The following is a 14,261-nucleotide window of genomic DNA, read 5'->3' as shown; positions in this document are numbered from 1 at the left end:
GTTAGGTTTCAATTTATGAGCTAATTGTCCTTTCACTATGTTCATCCGTTATGGTTTCATGCTTGCAATTATTAATTTAAAAAAAATATTGTTTTCAATATGCGACATTAGTCATCACGACAGACATGATGACTTCTTTCATTTTGGAGTGTGTTAGATTAGACATCAGAGGCGCGTTTGATCTTCATCCAGATAGGAAATAAGCGTCGTTTAATGTTTCTTTATCTTTCATGTGTTCGGATTTTATGGTGGTAGGGGTGAAAGTTCGGCTCCGTCTTGGAACAACCGTGCATGCGTTTCCTGACTTTTCCAAGCGTCACCACAAAAAGACTAGATGAAAAGAAAAGAAGTGAGAGGAGGATAAATTGTTCTTTTGTTGGTGAAAGAAAAAATGGCCTGTAAATTTGAGAGTGAGACGTGTTCACCCACCATGTCTTTATCTTTTGGTGGTGACGTAGGCTAAGTAAAGATATTCACTTTAACCATATGGCCCTTGGGCTTTTAAACTCATCTTTCACAGTTAATGTCATTATGGTAGTAGCAGGGAAGAAAGGACCCAGAGTGACTGAGGCAGGTGCATCTGAGGCTCATGAATAGCTGCATCCTATTATGCGCCTCTAAAGTGCACATAAATAATGGCTGGGACTGCTGATAAAGTAAATGCGCATCTTGGGGCCTCTCCCCCTCTCTTCTATCTGTCTGTGTTTCTTTCAATCTCTTTATTTCCCACACAAATCCGTTTTCTTCCTTTAACTCATTCAATCCTTTCCAAGAACTTATTTTGAAATTCAACCGCACATCTAGACTAATCTGCAGCAGTGCGGTTTGTTTTCCAGGCTGAGGTAAATCATTTGCATGACAAAAAAAATCCCTCGGTCTTCTTATGTCTCGCCTGTCCCGCATGTGGAATCGTGCGCCTTGCAGAACCAATCCGGAGGAGCGGTGCCAGACGCAAAGAGCAGATACGCGAGTCTACATCACAGCATAGCGACACAAGCTGCGATCATCGAAAGAAACAAGGTAGAGAAGTATTTTTATACCACTAAGAAACCTTTATATTAACCAATATTGCAGTAGATTGATTTTGCGAGAGGTTGCATGCGCACGAGTGACGACCGTGACAGAAGGAATGGGACTGTCGGACAGAGGATGGAGAGGGCGGACGCTCCCGTTCCTGGTCATCGCTGTGAGCGTGATATCAGCGGATGGACTGAGAGTGAGGCAACCCAGATGCCCTTTTGGATGCACCTGCACCAAAGATAACGCTTTGTGTGAGAATGTTAGATCTGTGCCTCACACTTTCCCCCCTGATGTCGTTTCACTGTAAGTTTCCTGCAGCCTGGAAGAATGAACTTTTGTGTGATGATGCTCAGAGGTGTCTTTAATTCGTCCTCTATTTAATCCTTTAGCTCATTTGTTAAGACTGGATTCAGTGGAATTACTGGAGGAAGCTTTGTTCACACACCTGTCCTGCAGCTCCTGTGAGTCTATCTATCTATCTATCTATCTATCTATCTATCTATCTATCTATCTATCTATCTATCTATCTATCTATCTATCTATCTATCTATCTATCTATCCATCCATCCATCCATCCATCCATCCATCCATCCATCCATCCATCCATCCATCCATCCATCCATCCATCCATCCATCCATCCATCTATCTATCTATCTATCTATCTATCTATCTATCTATCTATCTATCTATCTATCTAAACAATGAGGGGGGTGGGGGGGTATGGAGGCTAATATGCAAATTCGAAGGTGCAGCCTTCCCAATGATGCTGCCAGGATTATGCAATAGACCACATGGTTACCAGCGGGGGCTGGGGGAGAGGAGCTAACTGTGCTTGCTGGAGGAGGGGGCAGAATTTTTATCCTCTTGCAAAAAAAGCGAGAGATTATGATGATCAAACAGGGAAGTAAAGTATAATTAGAGTTCTAAAACATCCAGAGATGATAACTGTTTGGGATTATCCTTGTGACGGAATCATACATAAAGCAATTTTCCTGTATAAAGTGTGTAAAAGAACATATTATGGGCTGCTGTTGCTGGTTTAAAGGGTGATTCATTTACATGTAGGTGGAGGTATCCATTTTTTCTTCATTTTATGAAAACATGTAGGAGGAGAGCCCCAATTCCTGGTTTATTCTTGTCTCTTAAAGTGGGCAGATATGGTGAAAGACTGTGGTCTGCTGTGTTTGGGACTAAACTCACAATAATTTAACATTTATGATGAGTTATAACTATATTACAATTATTTTTTCCACAGACTGTTCACTGGGAATTCTTTTGATTTCATTGATGAAGATGCATTCATGGGTTTACCACATCTTGAATATCTGTACGTATTTATCCATTTTCAGCCCAAAGAGTGAGACACACACACACACACACACACACGCACACACACACACACACACACGCACACACACACACACACACACACACACACACACACACACACACACACACACACACGAATTCCAGAATTTGTGTTGACAGCTTGTAACAGTTGAGTTGTCACTGCCAGTACCTACAAAGCTGGACAGACTGTCAGTATCTGAACACCAGAGATAAAATCAGGGCCAGCTGCATCACTGAACAGATCAAAGCAAGTATTCAGATACCTGAGTGAATGGGCAAGAGGAATACCAAATTGAGTTTGTTTCTTCCTTTTCCAGATTTATTGAAAATAACAAAATTGCATCCATATCCCCAAATGCGTTCCGGGGCCTGAAGGGGCTGCTACACCTGTGAGTATGATCTGTGATCTTCCGTCCTCTGTGGGAGAGCTAAGTGATATTGAAACATCCCCATTTAATTTATACATCAGTTTTCCTCCTTAGCGTCTTTCCAAAGGTGAGCAGAGGCACTGCTGTCAGTGCTGATGTCCAAGATGACTGACTGAAGTGTCAGTAACCTCATGTCTCAAGGGCATGGATATTAAAAATAATAACCTGAATGGGAGGCAGCTTGCTTACTGTGGGCTGGTAATAATAGAATTAAGAAACATTTTACATAAACGTGTTTGCACATTCTCAACTTACTTTGCCTGCTAAATGTTAAGTAGTGGCAGGTCAAAGCTAAAAATAAATGTACTGTAACCTTACACAGAGTCACTGTGAGGTCATTCCAAACACATTTTGCCATTTGTGCAGCCCTGTACACAAACACACTTTCTTAATGCACGTGTTGTTAAAGATGTGGCAATAATGGAAGGAGGTTTTAAAAGATGGAAAAATAAGCTAAGTAATTTTAAAGGATCATATTGATGTAAAACATACCCCTGAGAGTGCCTGAAGCCAGAAAAGGCCCTGCAACTAATTTTTGCCTTGATCATAATGGTGAGAGAATTGTTTATCAGATGCAGAAAATACGACGATCCACAACACAAGATGATAAATTCTCTTTTCCTTTAGCAAAGACGAAAGGAAGGTGTTTGGGGCTTCCTGGATAGCACTGCAGTCATTGCAGTCCTGTTTGGGAGGGAGGGCAGCACACTTCAGCACCTTTGACTGTCTTATCCCTGCATTTCACTTAGCCTGGACAAAGGGGGGAGAGGGAATAGAGTCCCATTGCAACTGGCACAATCATTCTCTTCATCTTCACAAAAGTCACCTGATCTCTCTGCTGCTGCACGCTCTTGCAGAAAAATAGAAATTTTGGCAGAGTTCAAAGCTTATGGCTTGAGATTCATGCTTATTTTGCCAGAGGACATTTGGCTTGTGACATAGAGGAGGCTGTCATCCAAGGAAGTGAGAACTCACAGTGAGTTTCCAGAGACTTCCATGTTAAAACTAATATTAAAATAATGTTAATGCTAATGTTAGATTTAAAACACATATATTGGCATGCAGCCATATCTCCCAGCATGGGGGAGGTTATTACGGCATTACAGAGAATAAATACATTTTTTAGATGGCACAGGCAGAGATGCCCACTCTACAGCTCCAGTCCCGTCTCAGGGGAAAGTGTGCTCTCTTGCTCTCTTGCTGGCTCTCTTCCTCCCTCCAAAAAACTCACTCTCAGATAAATAATGCAGCTTTCATGAGTTCATGCCACAATTTTATTTCAGTTTCATCTTTTTTCTGGTTTGAAGTTCAGCGCTTTGCTTGCAAATCTAATGTCTGCAGGGCACTGTCCTGGTTGGCTGGATTTCACAGCACGCAGAGCTATCTTTGCTCATCCCGATCCACAGTCTCAGAGTGGATGTCAGCTAAAAAGTAGAAAACTGTGATTCAGCCCTGCAGCCAGCATCGAGGGAGTGAAATATTCCTAACAAATGGATGTCTGTGCCCCATGTATCCCCTTTCTCTCCTACTGATGTAACATTTTTGTATTTGTTTTTTTGCAATATCTGTTTTCAGGGCGTTACTACATGAGATTGCCTATGATGTGATGACTGTGTGTACTAGTCTCCTTTTTATTCATTAGGAGTCTGGCTTACAACAACTTGGAAACGCTGCCCAGAGATGTTTTCAGTGGCATGGAGGCTTTGACTAAAGTGTGAGTTAACATCTAACCGTATCATTTAATTATCGTCACTTACGCTGGTGGATTCCATTGTTTTACTGGAGTTTCTTGTTGGACCATTCACTCTCTTTTGAGTTTTACATCAATACCCTGCAGGCCAAAGTTTGGGCCTGATTGGGGTTCCTTTACCTTGATGAGGCATATAACATGCTCTAGTCAATAGTGACCATACTGCCTATGTGTGATTACATTGATGACCTGATCTATAAAATGGCCTCCAAGTGTGCCCTTAACAGACTGGATGCTCTCCACCAATCAGCTCTACTTTTTGCCCCCGATGCCTTTTCTCACCCACTGTTGTGGGTTCATCACTGGCTTCTACTTGTCTATAAGACTCTACTAGGGAAAACAATATCAATATCTCTCCAACCTCTTGCACCCTCCCCATAATAACTATCACCTGAGAGCCACTGCCATCATTACTGTAGTCTATTCCAAATGTCTGTATTGGTTCTGGGCAAAATTCCTTTCCTTTTGTTGCAGCAAGTAACAGCCTCTAGCTGACTGTTGTGTTGACTTCCCTACTGGTCTCTTTATACACTAGTGTTTTTTATGTTGCTTTTGACTTCATTGTTGTTTCCTTACTGGATGTGTGGCTGTCTCTTGGATTCAGGTGTACCTTTTGCTAAGAACCTGTTCCTGGTAAAATACAGGTGAAATAACAACAACAACAAAACAAAGACAAAGGTGCAGAATAATCTCCTTTTGACATTATTTTCTAACTGTAAATAATGACAAAATGATATTATTGTAAGGTTGTGCTGCAGAAGAGAGGGCTTCTGAAGGTAGACCCTTGACGTAATGGCAAAATGTCAGGAGAGTAAATAAATGATGGAGATGAGGCTCTGCTGCAGGAGATGAAGTGATGTAAAGTGATTGGACACTAAGCACAAACCAAACAGGCATAATGCATCATTTGTGGGTATTTTATCATGAAGATTATCAGTTAACACCCATGTCTCATCCACCCATGAATGTAGAGATCTTCGTGGCAACAACCTGATTTGCGATTGCAAGCTTAAATGGCTGGTGGAGTGGATGCACCATACCAACGCCACGTTGGATGAGATCTACTGCAGTGGTCCGCCCAGCTACCAGGGAAAGAGGCTCAACGACCTGCTGCCTCACTCTTTTGACTGCATCACATCAGGTCTGGTGTTTCAGACCTGAGATGTTATCCATCTCAAGGTTCATGTTTTGCACTGAACTGGCGTCACCTTGTTGTTTTTTAGAGTTTGCCTCCTATCAGTCCCTGAAGTTTGAGTCAATCTCAGTGGAGGCCTTCACCTTTGGTATGGACCAGTATGTTGTGTTTGCCCAGCCATTCGCTGGGACGTGCAACTTCCTGGAATGGGATCATGTTGAGATGACCTTTAGAACTTATGACACCATTGAAAGTGAGTTCAAATGAGCGGAGTGGATGTGCTGTTTAAAAGATGGCAGTAAATCTCTTTCCCACAATGATGGCCCCTGAATATTCACAGAACATGGCACAACGCGCTCTCTCCTCTGTTTTTTCGCCAGGCACATCCACTGTTGTCTGCAAGCCCATGGTGATCGACAACCACCTCTTCGTCATTGTAGCCCAATTATTTGGGGGTTCGCACATTTATAAACGTGACGTTTCTGCCAACAAGTTCATCAAGATCCAGGACATCGACATTCTAAAGATTCGCAAACCTAACGACATTGAGACGTTCATGATCGAAGGAGAGTCTTACTTTGTGATCGCTGACAGCTCTAAGGTCAGTGACCTTTGCCTGCTTATTACATGAAAAGGCTCGAGACACATTGCTCATTGTATGGTGTACGACACGCTGCCATTTCCTATTGCAAGGCTGAGGTTTTAGGGACCCGCGTGTTGCCAGCTTGCTCTGTCACATCCTTACAGCCATCGTTTTTAGGGCAACTGTGCCGGGATTTTAAATGTGGGGCACAAAAGAGAAGTTTCCTAAAACAACACATTGATTCACAAATTACTCTTTATCACACCGTGCGTAATTATTATCCTCCTACTCAATTTTAAATGATTGGAAAAACAAACGAATACAGGTTTGTAACTTGTGAAAGTGCTCAGCATGGGCAAAGAGGGCCATTAAAGTGTTTATAGACCAAATCTGCCCAAACGTGCAACAGAGCTCTACTATCGCTATCGCTAATCTCACCTGAAGCTGAATAAACCCTAAACCTGTTTTCCCGGATCCTTGACATTTTGTTCACATTTCCCACGCAGGCCGGCTCCACCACTGTCTACAAATGGAATGGCAATGGCTTCTACTCCCACCAGTCACTCCACCACTGGTACCGGGACACGGACGTTGAATATTTGGTGATCTCCAATAAAGCCCACCTGATTTTGTCCAGCAGCTCTCAGAGGCCCGTCATCTACCAGTGGAACAGAAGCCAGAATCAGTTTGAACGCAGGACAGACATACCGGACATGGAGGACGTCTTCTCTGTCAAACACTTTCATGTGAAAGGTGAGAGCTGCAGCAGTGGAGCAACATTAGGATTGATTAAATGATCACTATGCTGCACAAAAATCACTCCTCAGCTGGAATCCTGTACTGTACTGGATGACCATCAACCTTTCCTGTCTGTCTAGGTGAGCTCTTCATTTGCTTGACGAGATTCATTGGAGACTCCAAGGTAATGCGCTGGGATGGCGCCATGTTCAAAGAGCTGCAGACTTTCCCCTCCCGTGGCTCTATGGTCTTTCAGCCCGTCTCCATTGGCAAATGGCAGTATGCCATCCTGGGCAGCGATTATTCGCTGACACAGGTCTACCAGTGGGATGCCAAGAAGGGCCAGTTTGTCCCCTCTCAGGAGCTGAACATTCAGGCACCTCGTTCATTTTCTGTGCTTTTTGTCGACAGCCGGGTGTTCCTGCTCGCCTCCAGTTTCAAGGGGAAAACCCAGATATATGAGCACCTCATCATTGATTTGAGCAATTCAACCTTCTGAGATGATTTTTATTTGACGTTTCTGAATTAGAACCCACCAGCAATTTCAGCCTAAAAAGGAATTCCAAAGATTAGTGTCTATTATTTAGTCTTTGGATTGCGTTTGACTTTGTCTCAGTGCATATGGTGACAAATTTCAGTCATTTTAACAAGTTCAGGGGCCTGTTGCAGCTGCTTTGAATTAATTCACCCATGCTTAATAAAATCAGTCCCATTTTTGGGAATACATTTATTCTTTACCTATTGGAAAAACACAATTCTGTTCAAAAAGCGAAACGACTATCTTTTACAACAGGCAAAAATGTGACTATACATCATAATTAGTATGTGGAGGAATATGTACTGAAATGAAAAGGGACAAGAGACAAGAGGCCTGAGTTTGTGACCCTCACATCTTCATGTAAACGGGCTGAAGGGGAGCACACACTGCATTACTCAGCATGGAATGCATACATCCATTAATGTTAAAGAATTCTTTTTAATGAGTGATGAATACTGATGTGGCATTTGAGTCTTAACACTGTAAACAAGTGGAAATATGAAAAACAAAAAAGCAACAACACACAGGCATTGGTTAAACAAGACTGTGTGCATGATCCATACATTCATAGTATTGATTCCTGATGAATGACTCGCTAGAAGCATCCCACTGTGTCACCTCGCCCTCCCTCTTTCACTGCACTTTTGCCCCTTTTCTCCCTCAGAGACAAAAACCATTGTTGTCTTTACTCCGCAGCTAAAAAGCTGAGCGCTGTCGGCCACCTAGCACCTGTGCATTCACAAGGTCCTCTTATTGTGACAGGCAACAACGTCACTGGCAACAACTTGCCAAATATGTTTACATAAAAAAAAAAAAAAGGGAAAAAAAACCTGTGTAAATCTGTCTCTCTGACATTGATTTGTATGTTTACCTAGATGGCTCATTGTTTTGTATTTTAGATCTACAATTTTACTAGCTAATTTAAAAAAAAGAAGAAAAAAAGACCACCACATTAAATGTTGTTAAACCTGGAAAAGGTGTGTTAAGACTTAATCAGTGTAATTTAGTTAGAATTTTACCCTTTTCTTCTTCATGTTGTTATGTGCCATTTTCCGTGTTGCGTTTAAAATAAAAATAATCATAAAAAAAATCAGATAATATAAGTTGATAAACTTTCATTCCAATTACTGGCTTTTTAAAGTATATCAACTGTGTTGTATGTTTCGCTTTAATTACCCATGGATTTGAATTCATGTTAAAGTTATCTACAGCAACCCTGATCTTAAATCCCAGACACGAATCCCTTCCGCAGGGTTTAATTCAAAAATGGGTTGAATTCACGTTAAACGGCCTTAAACAACAACCATCAGTATCCGACACATCGAGCTCATTTCCGCCCACGTGTGGCTGAGGTGCGCGCTGCAGGCCAGCTTGGGTATCCTGCCACCAAGGTTAGTCATTAACCTTCTCAGGGCACCAAAGAAGGCGCACAGTCGACCTGCGCTGTACGAGGCATGCGGTCCCTTCGACGGCGCAATATACCATGGGCGACCGTAGCAACAGAACAGAGGACAGCGCTGTCACCGTGGAGGACGACATTACCGTAGTGTTACATAAAGTTGCCCGGAACGGCTCAGACAGCGGCGACGACCATGACGAGCCCGAGCAGGGCGAGCGGAGCGCCGAGAGGATCCACTTGCAGCGGCGGGAGCCGCGCGACCACGACGCCGGTGATGCTGGGAGGACGAGTGGGGAGGCAGGAGGCAACCATTCCCCGGAAGACAACCGGAGGAAAATACTCTGCCCCCGGGCGTTGTGCGTCAGGGGCGAGCCCGCATCCCCACCTGAAGGTAGAGGAGCCACGAAACTCAAAAGTTAGTTCGAGTTGAGCGTCTCCTTCCTGAAGTGACTGCAGCGTTAGTGGCGCCGAGACGCCGATCCGGAACCGCGGCGGAGCCGGTGTACGGACCAGCGGAACGTCATGTAGCGCTCGGTCACGGCGCTGACATCACGTGTAGGTTATTAACCTATAAGCTGCTTATATAGGGTTAGGGTTAGAAAGAAACCACCTTTAAAAGCCAAATTTAGCATCAACCGGAGCCTTTGGTTTCCTTCCATGACTGGAATTGACTTAAACTAAAAAGAAATCCGTGTTACGTCACAGTGATAACAGGAAGGTCCCGTTTCTGTGTCGCCTGTTTATGACATCGAGCACCACAGGAGATAGTGGCCTGCATTATAAAAAAAAAGAAATCCATATCTAAAAAGCTTGTGTGCTGTGATAGGGGGGCACAGGTTTCACATCAGCTATAATTTAGGTGATAAAAGCGCTGTAAAGCTGCTCAACACTTGCATCACCCTCGGAGGATGAATGACTGTGCACTTTCGCAGCAGAGACCTTCTGTTGGCAGAAATATGTTTGCGTGCACCATTGTCTTTGTTTAAAGGTTAAACACACCAATTAACCCCTCGGGTCATATCTACTCATTACCATCTGTGTTTTATGCAAATGGAGGAAGAAAGAAAATCTCAGCCAGGCAGTAGAAACGTCCTCAGGCAACAGAAACTCGACTGGAATAAGGAATTTGGACTTATGCGTGCATCGGGATGCGGTCTTGAAAACAAATGCTCATGCTCAAAGCTCAGTGAATCTAGGTCAAATTGTGGCTTTCATTTGAAATCCTCAGCGAGCGCGGGTGATGTTAATTTTGTCTGTAGCCATCACACCCATGTGTTCTAGACTGTGCACATCGATCCAGTTCCGTTCACGTTCACTTTGGTTCCAGAGGAGAAATGTCCCTTTCTCCGATAAATAGGATGGAAAAATCCCCCAGGCTGTGGGCAAATACAAAGGAAGACCCCTGAGAGCTTCGGTTTCAGCGGGATATCCACAAACATATCAGATTATTGTTTGAAGTGCTGCGTTGGCAAACATCTCTCTGCCGATTTCTTGCTAATCGTTTGCTTGTGGTGCTCCGATCCCTTTTTCCCACCTGGCTCACGTGGAGTTCAATAACACAACGTGAGCTCCATTCTCCCCTTCTCCAGTTACCGTGCCAACAGAAGCATGAACAAAAGCAGTCTATCGCCCTCCCCTGACCTTGATGCCCTCTCCATTTGTTCTCCTCAGGTGCACAGAAACCAAAAAGATGTCCGGGCCTTGGTTTGTTCTATGCGTTCTTGTCCTCAGTTTTCTTCACAGTCATCGCCCTCTTGGTGAAAACCATCCAGGGAGTGCACGCCATCGAGATCAGCGCTATACGCTGCTTCTTCCAGATGCTCTTTGTGGTGCCGCTTCTCATCTATAAAAAGTGAGTCACACAAACATCGGACCGTGGCCCCAACTGTCACACAAACGTTCTACGCTGTACTTACAGCGTAATTACGGGTACAGAGACAGTCTATAATTCGAGGGATCTCAGGGATTCTGCATTTCTGCCTCATTGATCTGGGTCTTTTTACGGCTCTCGAAGGGACAGTTCACATGAAAAAGGACCTTTATTTAGCCATTTATTGCGTGATGTGTTGATACCTGGAAAATCTCTAGAACAATAGCCTGGTCCTGAAATCCTCATCCAACGCAGTCTGGTGCACGAGGGAGGAAGCAAGTGTCAAACAGCACAGACTGAGGTAGCCGACATGGCAGCACAGCCGTGCGCACGTGTGATCAGAGTATGCAACGTGACTGATCCAGAGTCCTTAGTAATAAACGACTCTCCTCGCTTCCCTTCTCAACCCGACCCACGTATCTGTGAATCTGTCCCGTCCACCTCACCTCCGCCATCCCTCAATTCTTCCCTTCTCTCCACCTCAGTCTATAATTCTGATCATCCGTCTGTTGCGTCATCTGCTCGTTTATTCATCCGTCGTCCTCGTGTCTCCGTCGATCCAGGACGGGTTTCCTCGGCCCCAGAGACAAACGGAAATACCTGGTGCTCCGGGGTTTCATCGGCTCCAACGCCATGATCCTGCTCTACTACGCCGTTCAGCAGATGCCGCTGGCAGATGCTACCGTCATCATGTTCAGGTGGGGTTAGCCTGGATCATAACCACGCTCAGTCTGTGATATAGCTGACATTAAACCTCTCTCCCTCTCTGCTGTGGACCACTTGGTTCCTGTCATTTCCTGGCTCCTCAGTAATCCGGTGTTTACCTCCCTGCTGGCCTGGATCTTCCTAAAAGAGAGATGCACAATCCTGGACTGCGTCTTCACTGTCTTCACTCTCACCGGCGTCATCCTCATCGCCCGGCCTCCATTCATCTTTGGCGAGCATCTGCTCGGCATCGAGGGCAACTACAGCAACCACATCAAGGGGACCATTGCTGCCTTTGCAGGTAATGAGAGTTTCTCATATTCAAATAGCGGCTCACGTGACTGAGTATTTAGAAACGTACAAGTCGTCGCCTTTACCTTTGCGCGGCCGTCTGATCTATTTCCAGGAGCCATTGCGGCCGCTTTTACCCTCGTTGTCCTCCGTAAGATCGGGAAGAGTGCCCATTACTACCTCTCTGTGTGGTACTACGCCGTCATCGGCTTCATCGAGTGCATCATCACCGTATCCGTCCTCGGGGAATGGAAACTCCCGTCGTGTGGCCGCGATCGCTGGATACTGGTTTTAATTGCGGTGCTGGGCATTGCCGGCCAGACCTTCCTCACCAAGGCCCTGCAGATAGAGAAGGCTGGCCCCGTGGCGCTGATGCGGACCGTGGATGTGGTTCTGGCCTTCATCTTCCAGTTCATCTTCTTCAGCCGCGCACCGACCTGGTGGAGCCTGGGGGGGGCGCTGTGCATAGTGGCCAGCACCAGTGGGATAGCACTTCGGAAGTGGTACAACCACTCTCACAAGACCTGAGAAGGACAGAGAACACAGAAAACATCGGTATTGTCATTTGTTCTATTTTTCTCACTACCAGATGTTACTGATTTACTCTGTGTTTACGTGTTATTCACACACAGACCTCCAGCTTTCAGCTCAGCATGTAATCAATACTGACGAGTCGATGAGTCAGTTTGAGTTTTGGATTTCTGAGTCAGACTGTTTTTATTTCTATAGATGAAATGACATGTTGAAAAACTGCCTTAAACCCAGACAGGTGTCTCGTCCGCTGTCTCAGATCTCAGGCTGGTTGGACCTGCACGGTGATACAATCCAGTCAGCGTTTACTTTAGCCTCACCCAAAGCAAAAGCTAAAGAGGCGCACTCTCTTCACTGGGACCAGTTTCTTTCCCATGCGACAGTTGCCATAGTAACCTAAAAGGAAGAGTCTAAAATCTACTGTATTGCATTTATAGTTTAGTTTAAAGTTTTTAAAGACGTGGCTAAATAGATATCTGGTTGAAATCACAGTCTTGCTGTCGGGTTCTCTCAGGAATCTCTTTGAATATGCACATTTTAGCTCCTTTATTCCCCCTTGTTCTCTGATATATTCTAGGGAACATTTGAAAAGAAATCTTTAATTTACACTCTCCTGAAGTGCCTTAAAGAAGGAATCGGGATGCTATTTATAGTGGGGCTGCTCAGCACTTCCTTCTGTTGTACACGAAGGAGACCACAAACTGCTAATGCAGAATAAAAGTCAGTGGTATTTACCGGTAATATTGATGAAATCAAGTGATAACAGCCAGTCATGTAACCAACCAGGAGTTGTGTGCCTGCTTGCATTTGCACTGTGTAAAACAAGAATCCAGTGTTCCTTGAAGAAAGTAGTGGAACGAAAGCAGTCCGTACTTAACGCAGTCCTGTTAGGACCTAAAGATCTGCCTCGAAACCAAGGTGATCTCTGTTATGCATTAATTGGCCTTATGTTTGTTTCTAACCAATCTCTTTAATATGGTTAGCATTGTAGCCAAGAGTCACGTTGTTCAATCTGCTGGAAGCACTTTGCATCTGTTCATTTATGGCACGGTTACAGGGCTAAAAGAAGACGTGCATTCTATGATAATCGATATACTAATTATATCCATGCAATTTGCTGTGGTTTGGAATTCATCTCAACTATGCAAAGAAAAAAAAAAGAGTTCAAATAAAATATACTCTGGTTGGGATTGAACATTTTATTATATTAATCAAAGATATTTGTAATAAAACATTTTTGGGGGGTTTTAAAGCCCAAGACGTGGTGGTAGCATTAATAGGCGCTCACTGTATGTGTCCATGGAAACTATAATCAAGCTTTTTATTGAAAACCAGTGGTTCTCAGGCAGCGTGAGGGACGTTACTGCATTCTCAAAGCACCGTGACACTTTACTGTCCTCAGTGCAGCACGCCATGGTGACCTTTTCATGTCCGTGTTTGATTTGCTCTGCTCTGCTTTCTGCCTCCCTGACAGTCAACTCTTGTTAAATGTAAAGTTCCCAAAAAACAGTTACTTTTACTGGTTTCTAAGCCATGCTTTCATAGTAAATACTTTACTATTTCTGTAATGTATTACATCCAAACTTTCTATCAGACACATTGTTTTTATTAAACTGTCAATTAACTTCTCAGTCTGTTTGCGTCTTCTTCTGAAGAAAGCTTTTCCCCTTGAAACAGCTCTTTTTGGTATTATCCATACATGCATTATAGTCACAACCCCTCTGTTACGCCCAGCTCTGCTTCTTACTCTCTGCATTTGTCAAGCTATGCCCTGAAACCCCCCAAATCTGCTCCGAACCCCCCCCCCCCCCCCCCCCCACACACACACACACACACACAGACATTAGTACAAATCCCCCTGTGTTAGACCGGCTCTGCTAATCACTCAATAGGGGGCGATTGTATGAAGCGAGCCATGTCCT

The 14,261-nt window shown here is 44.2% G+C and overlaps 2 protein-coding genes across 5 annotated transcripts; both read left to right on the top strand.

Moving 5' to 3' along the window:
* The first annotated feature begins 276 nt into the window (after positions 1–276).
* lgi1b (leucine-rich, glioma inactivated 1b) lies at positions 277–8,519 on the top strand. Of its 3 annotated transcripts, XM_029834287.1 has the most exons (12): positions 277–349; positions 925–1,020; positions 1,110–1,323; positions 1,410–1,481; positions 2,277–2,348; positions 2,689–2,760; positions 4,442–4,513; positions 5,521–5,690; positions 5,773–5,937; positions 6,065–6,285; positions 6,774–7,020; positions 7,146–8,519. In XM_029834287.1, exons 1-12 carry the CDS (start codon positions 292–294, stop codon positions 7,502–7,504), a joined length of 1,818 nt encoding a protein of 605 aa, XP_029690147.1. In that variant the 5' UTR covers positions 277–291; the 3' UTR covers positions 7,505–8,519.
* Positions 8,520–8,918: 399 nt separating this feature from the next.
* On the top strand, positions 8,919–13,968 carry slc35g1 (solute carrier family 35 member G1). Of its 2 annotated transcripts, none has more exons than XM_003961579.3 (5): positions 8,919–9,333; positions 10,614–10,794; positions 11,376–11,510; positions 11,622–11,818; positions 11,924–13,968. In XM_003961579.3, the coding sequence occupies exons 1-5, from the start codon at positions 9,027–9,029 to the stop codon at positions 12,334–12,336; spliced, it is 1,233 nt and encodes a 410-aa protein (XP_003961628.1). In that variant the 5' UTR covers positions 8,919–9,026; the 3' UTR covers positions 12,337–13,968. The 2 variants fall into 2 exon arrangements, with proteins under 2 accessions (XP_003961628.1, XP_029695105.1); XM_029839245.1 differs by having other exon boundaries at positions 8,919–9,357.
* The last annotated feature ends 293 nt before the right edge of the window (positions 13,969–14,261 follow it).

The sequence above is a fragment of the Takifugu rubripes genome, chromosome 1, assembly GCF_901000725.2.
Source record: "Takifugu rubripes chromosome 1, fTakRub1.2, whole genome shotgun sequence".
Lineage (NCBI taxonomy): Eukaryota > Metazoa > Chordata > Actinopteri > Tetraodontiformes > Tetraodontidae > Takifugu > Takifugu rubripes.
This window is presented reverse-complemented; position numbering and strand designations above follow the sequence as displayed.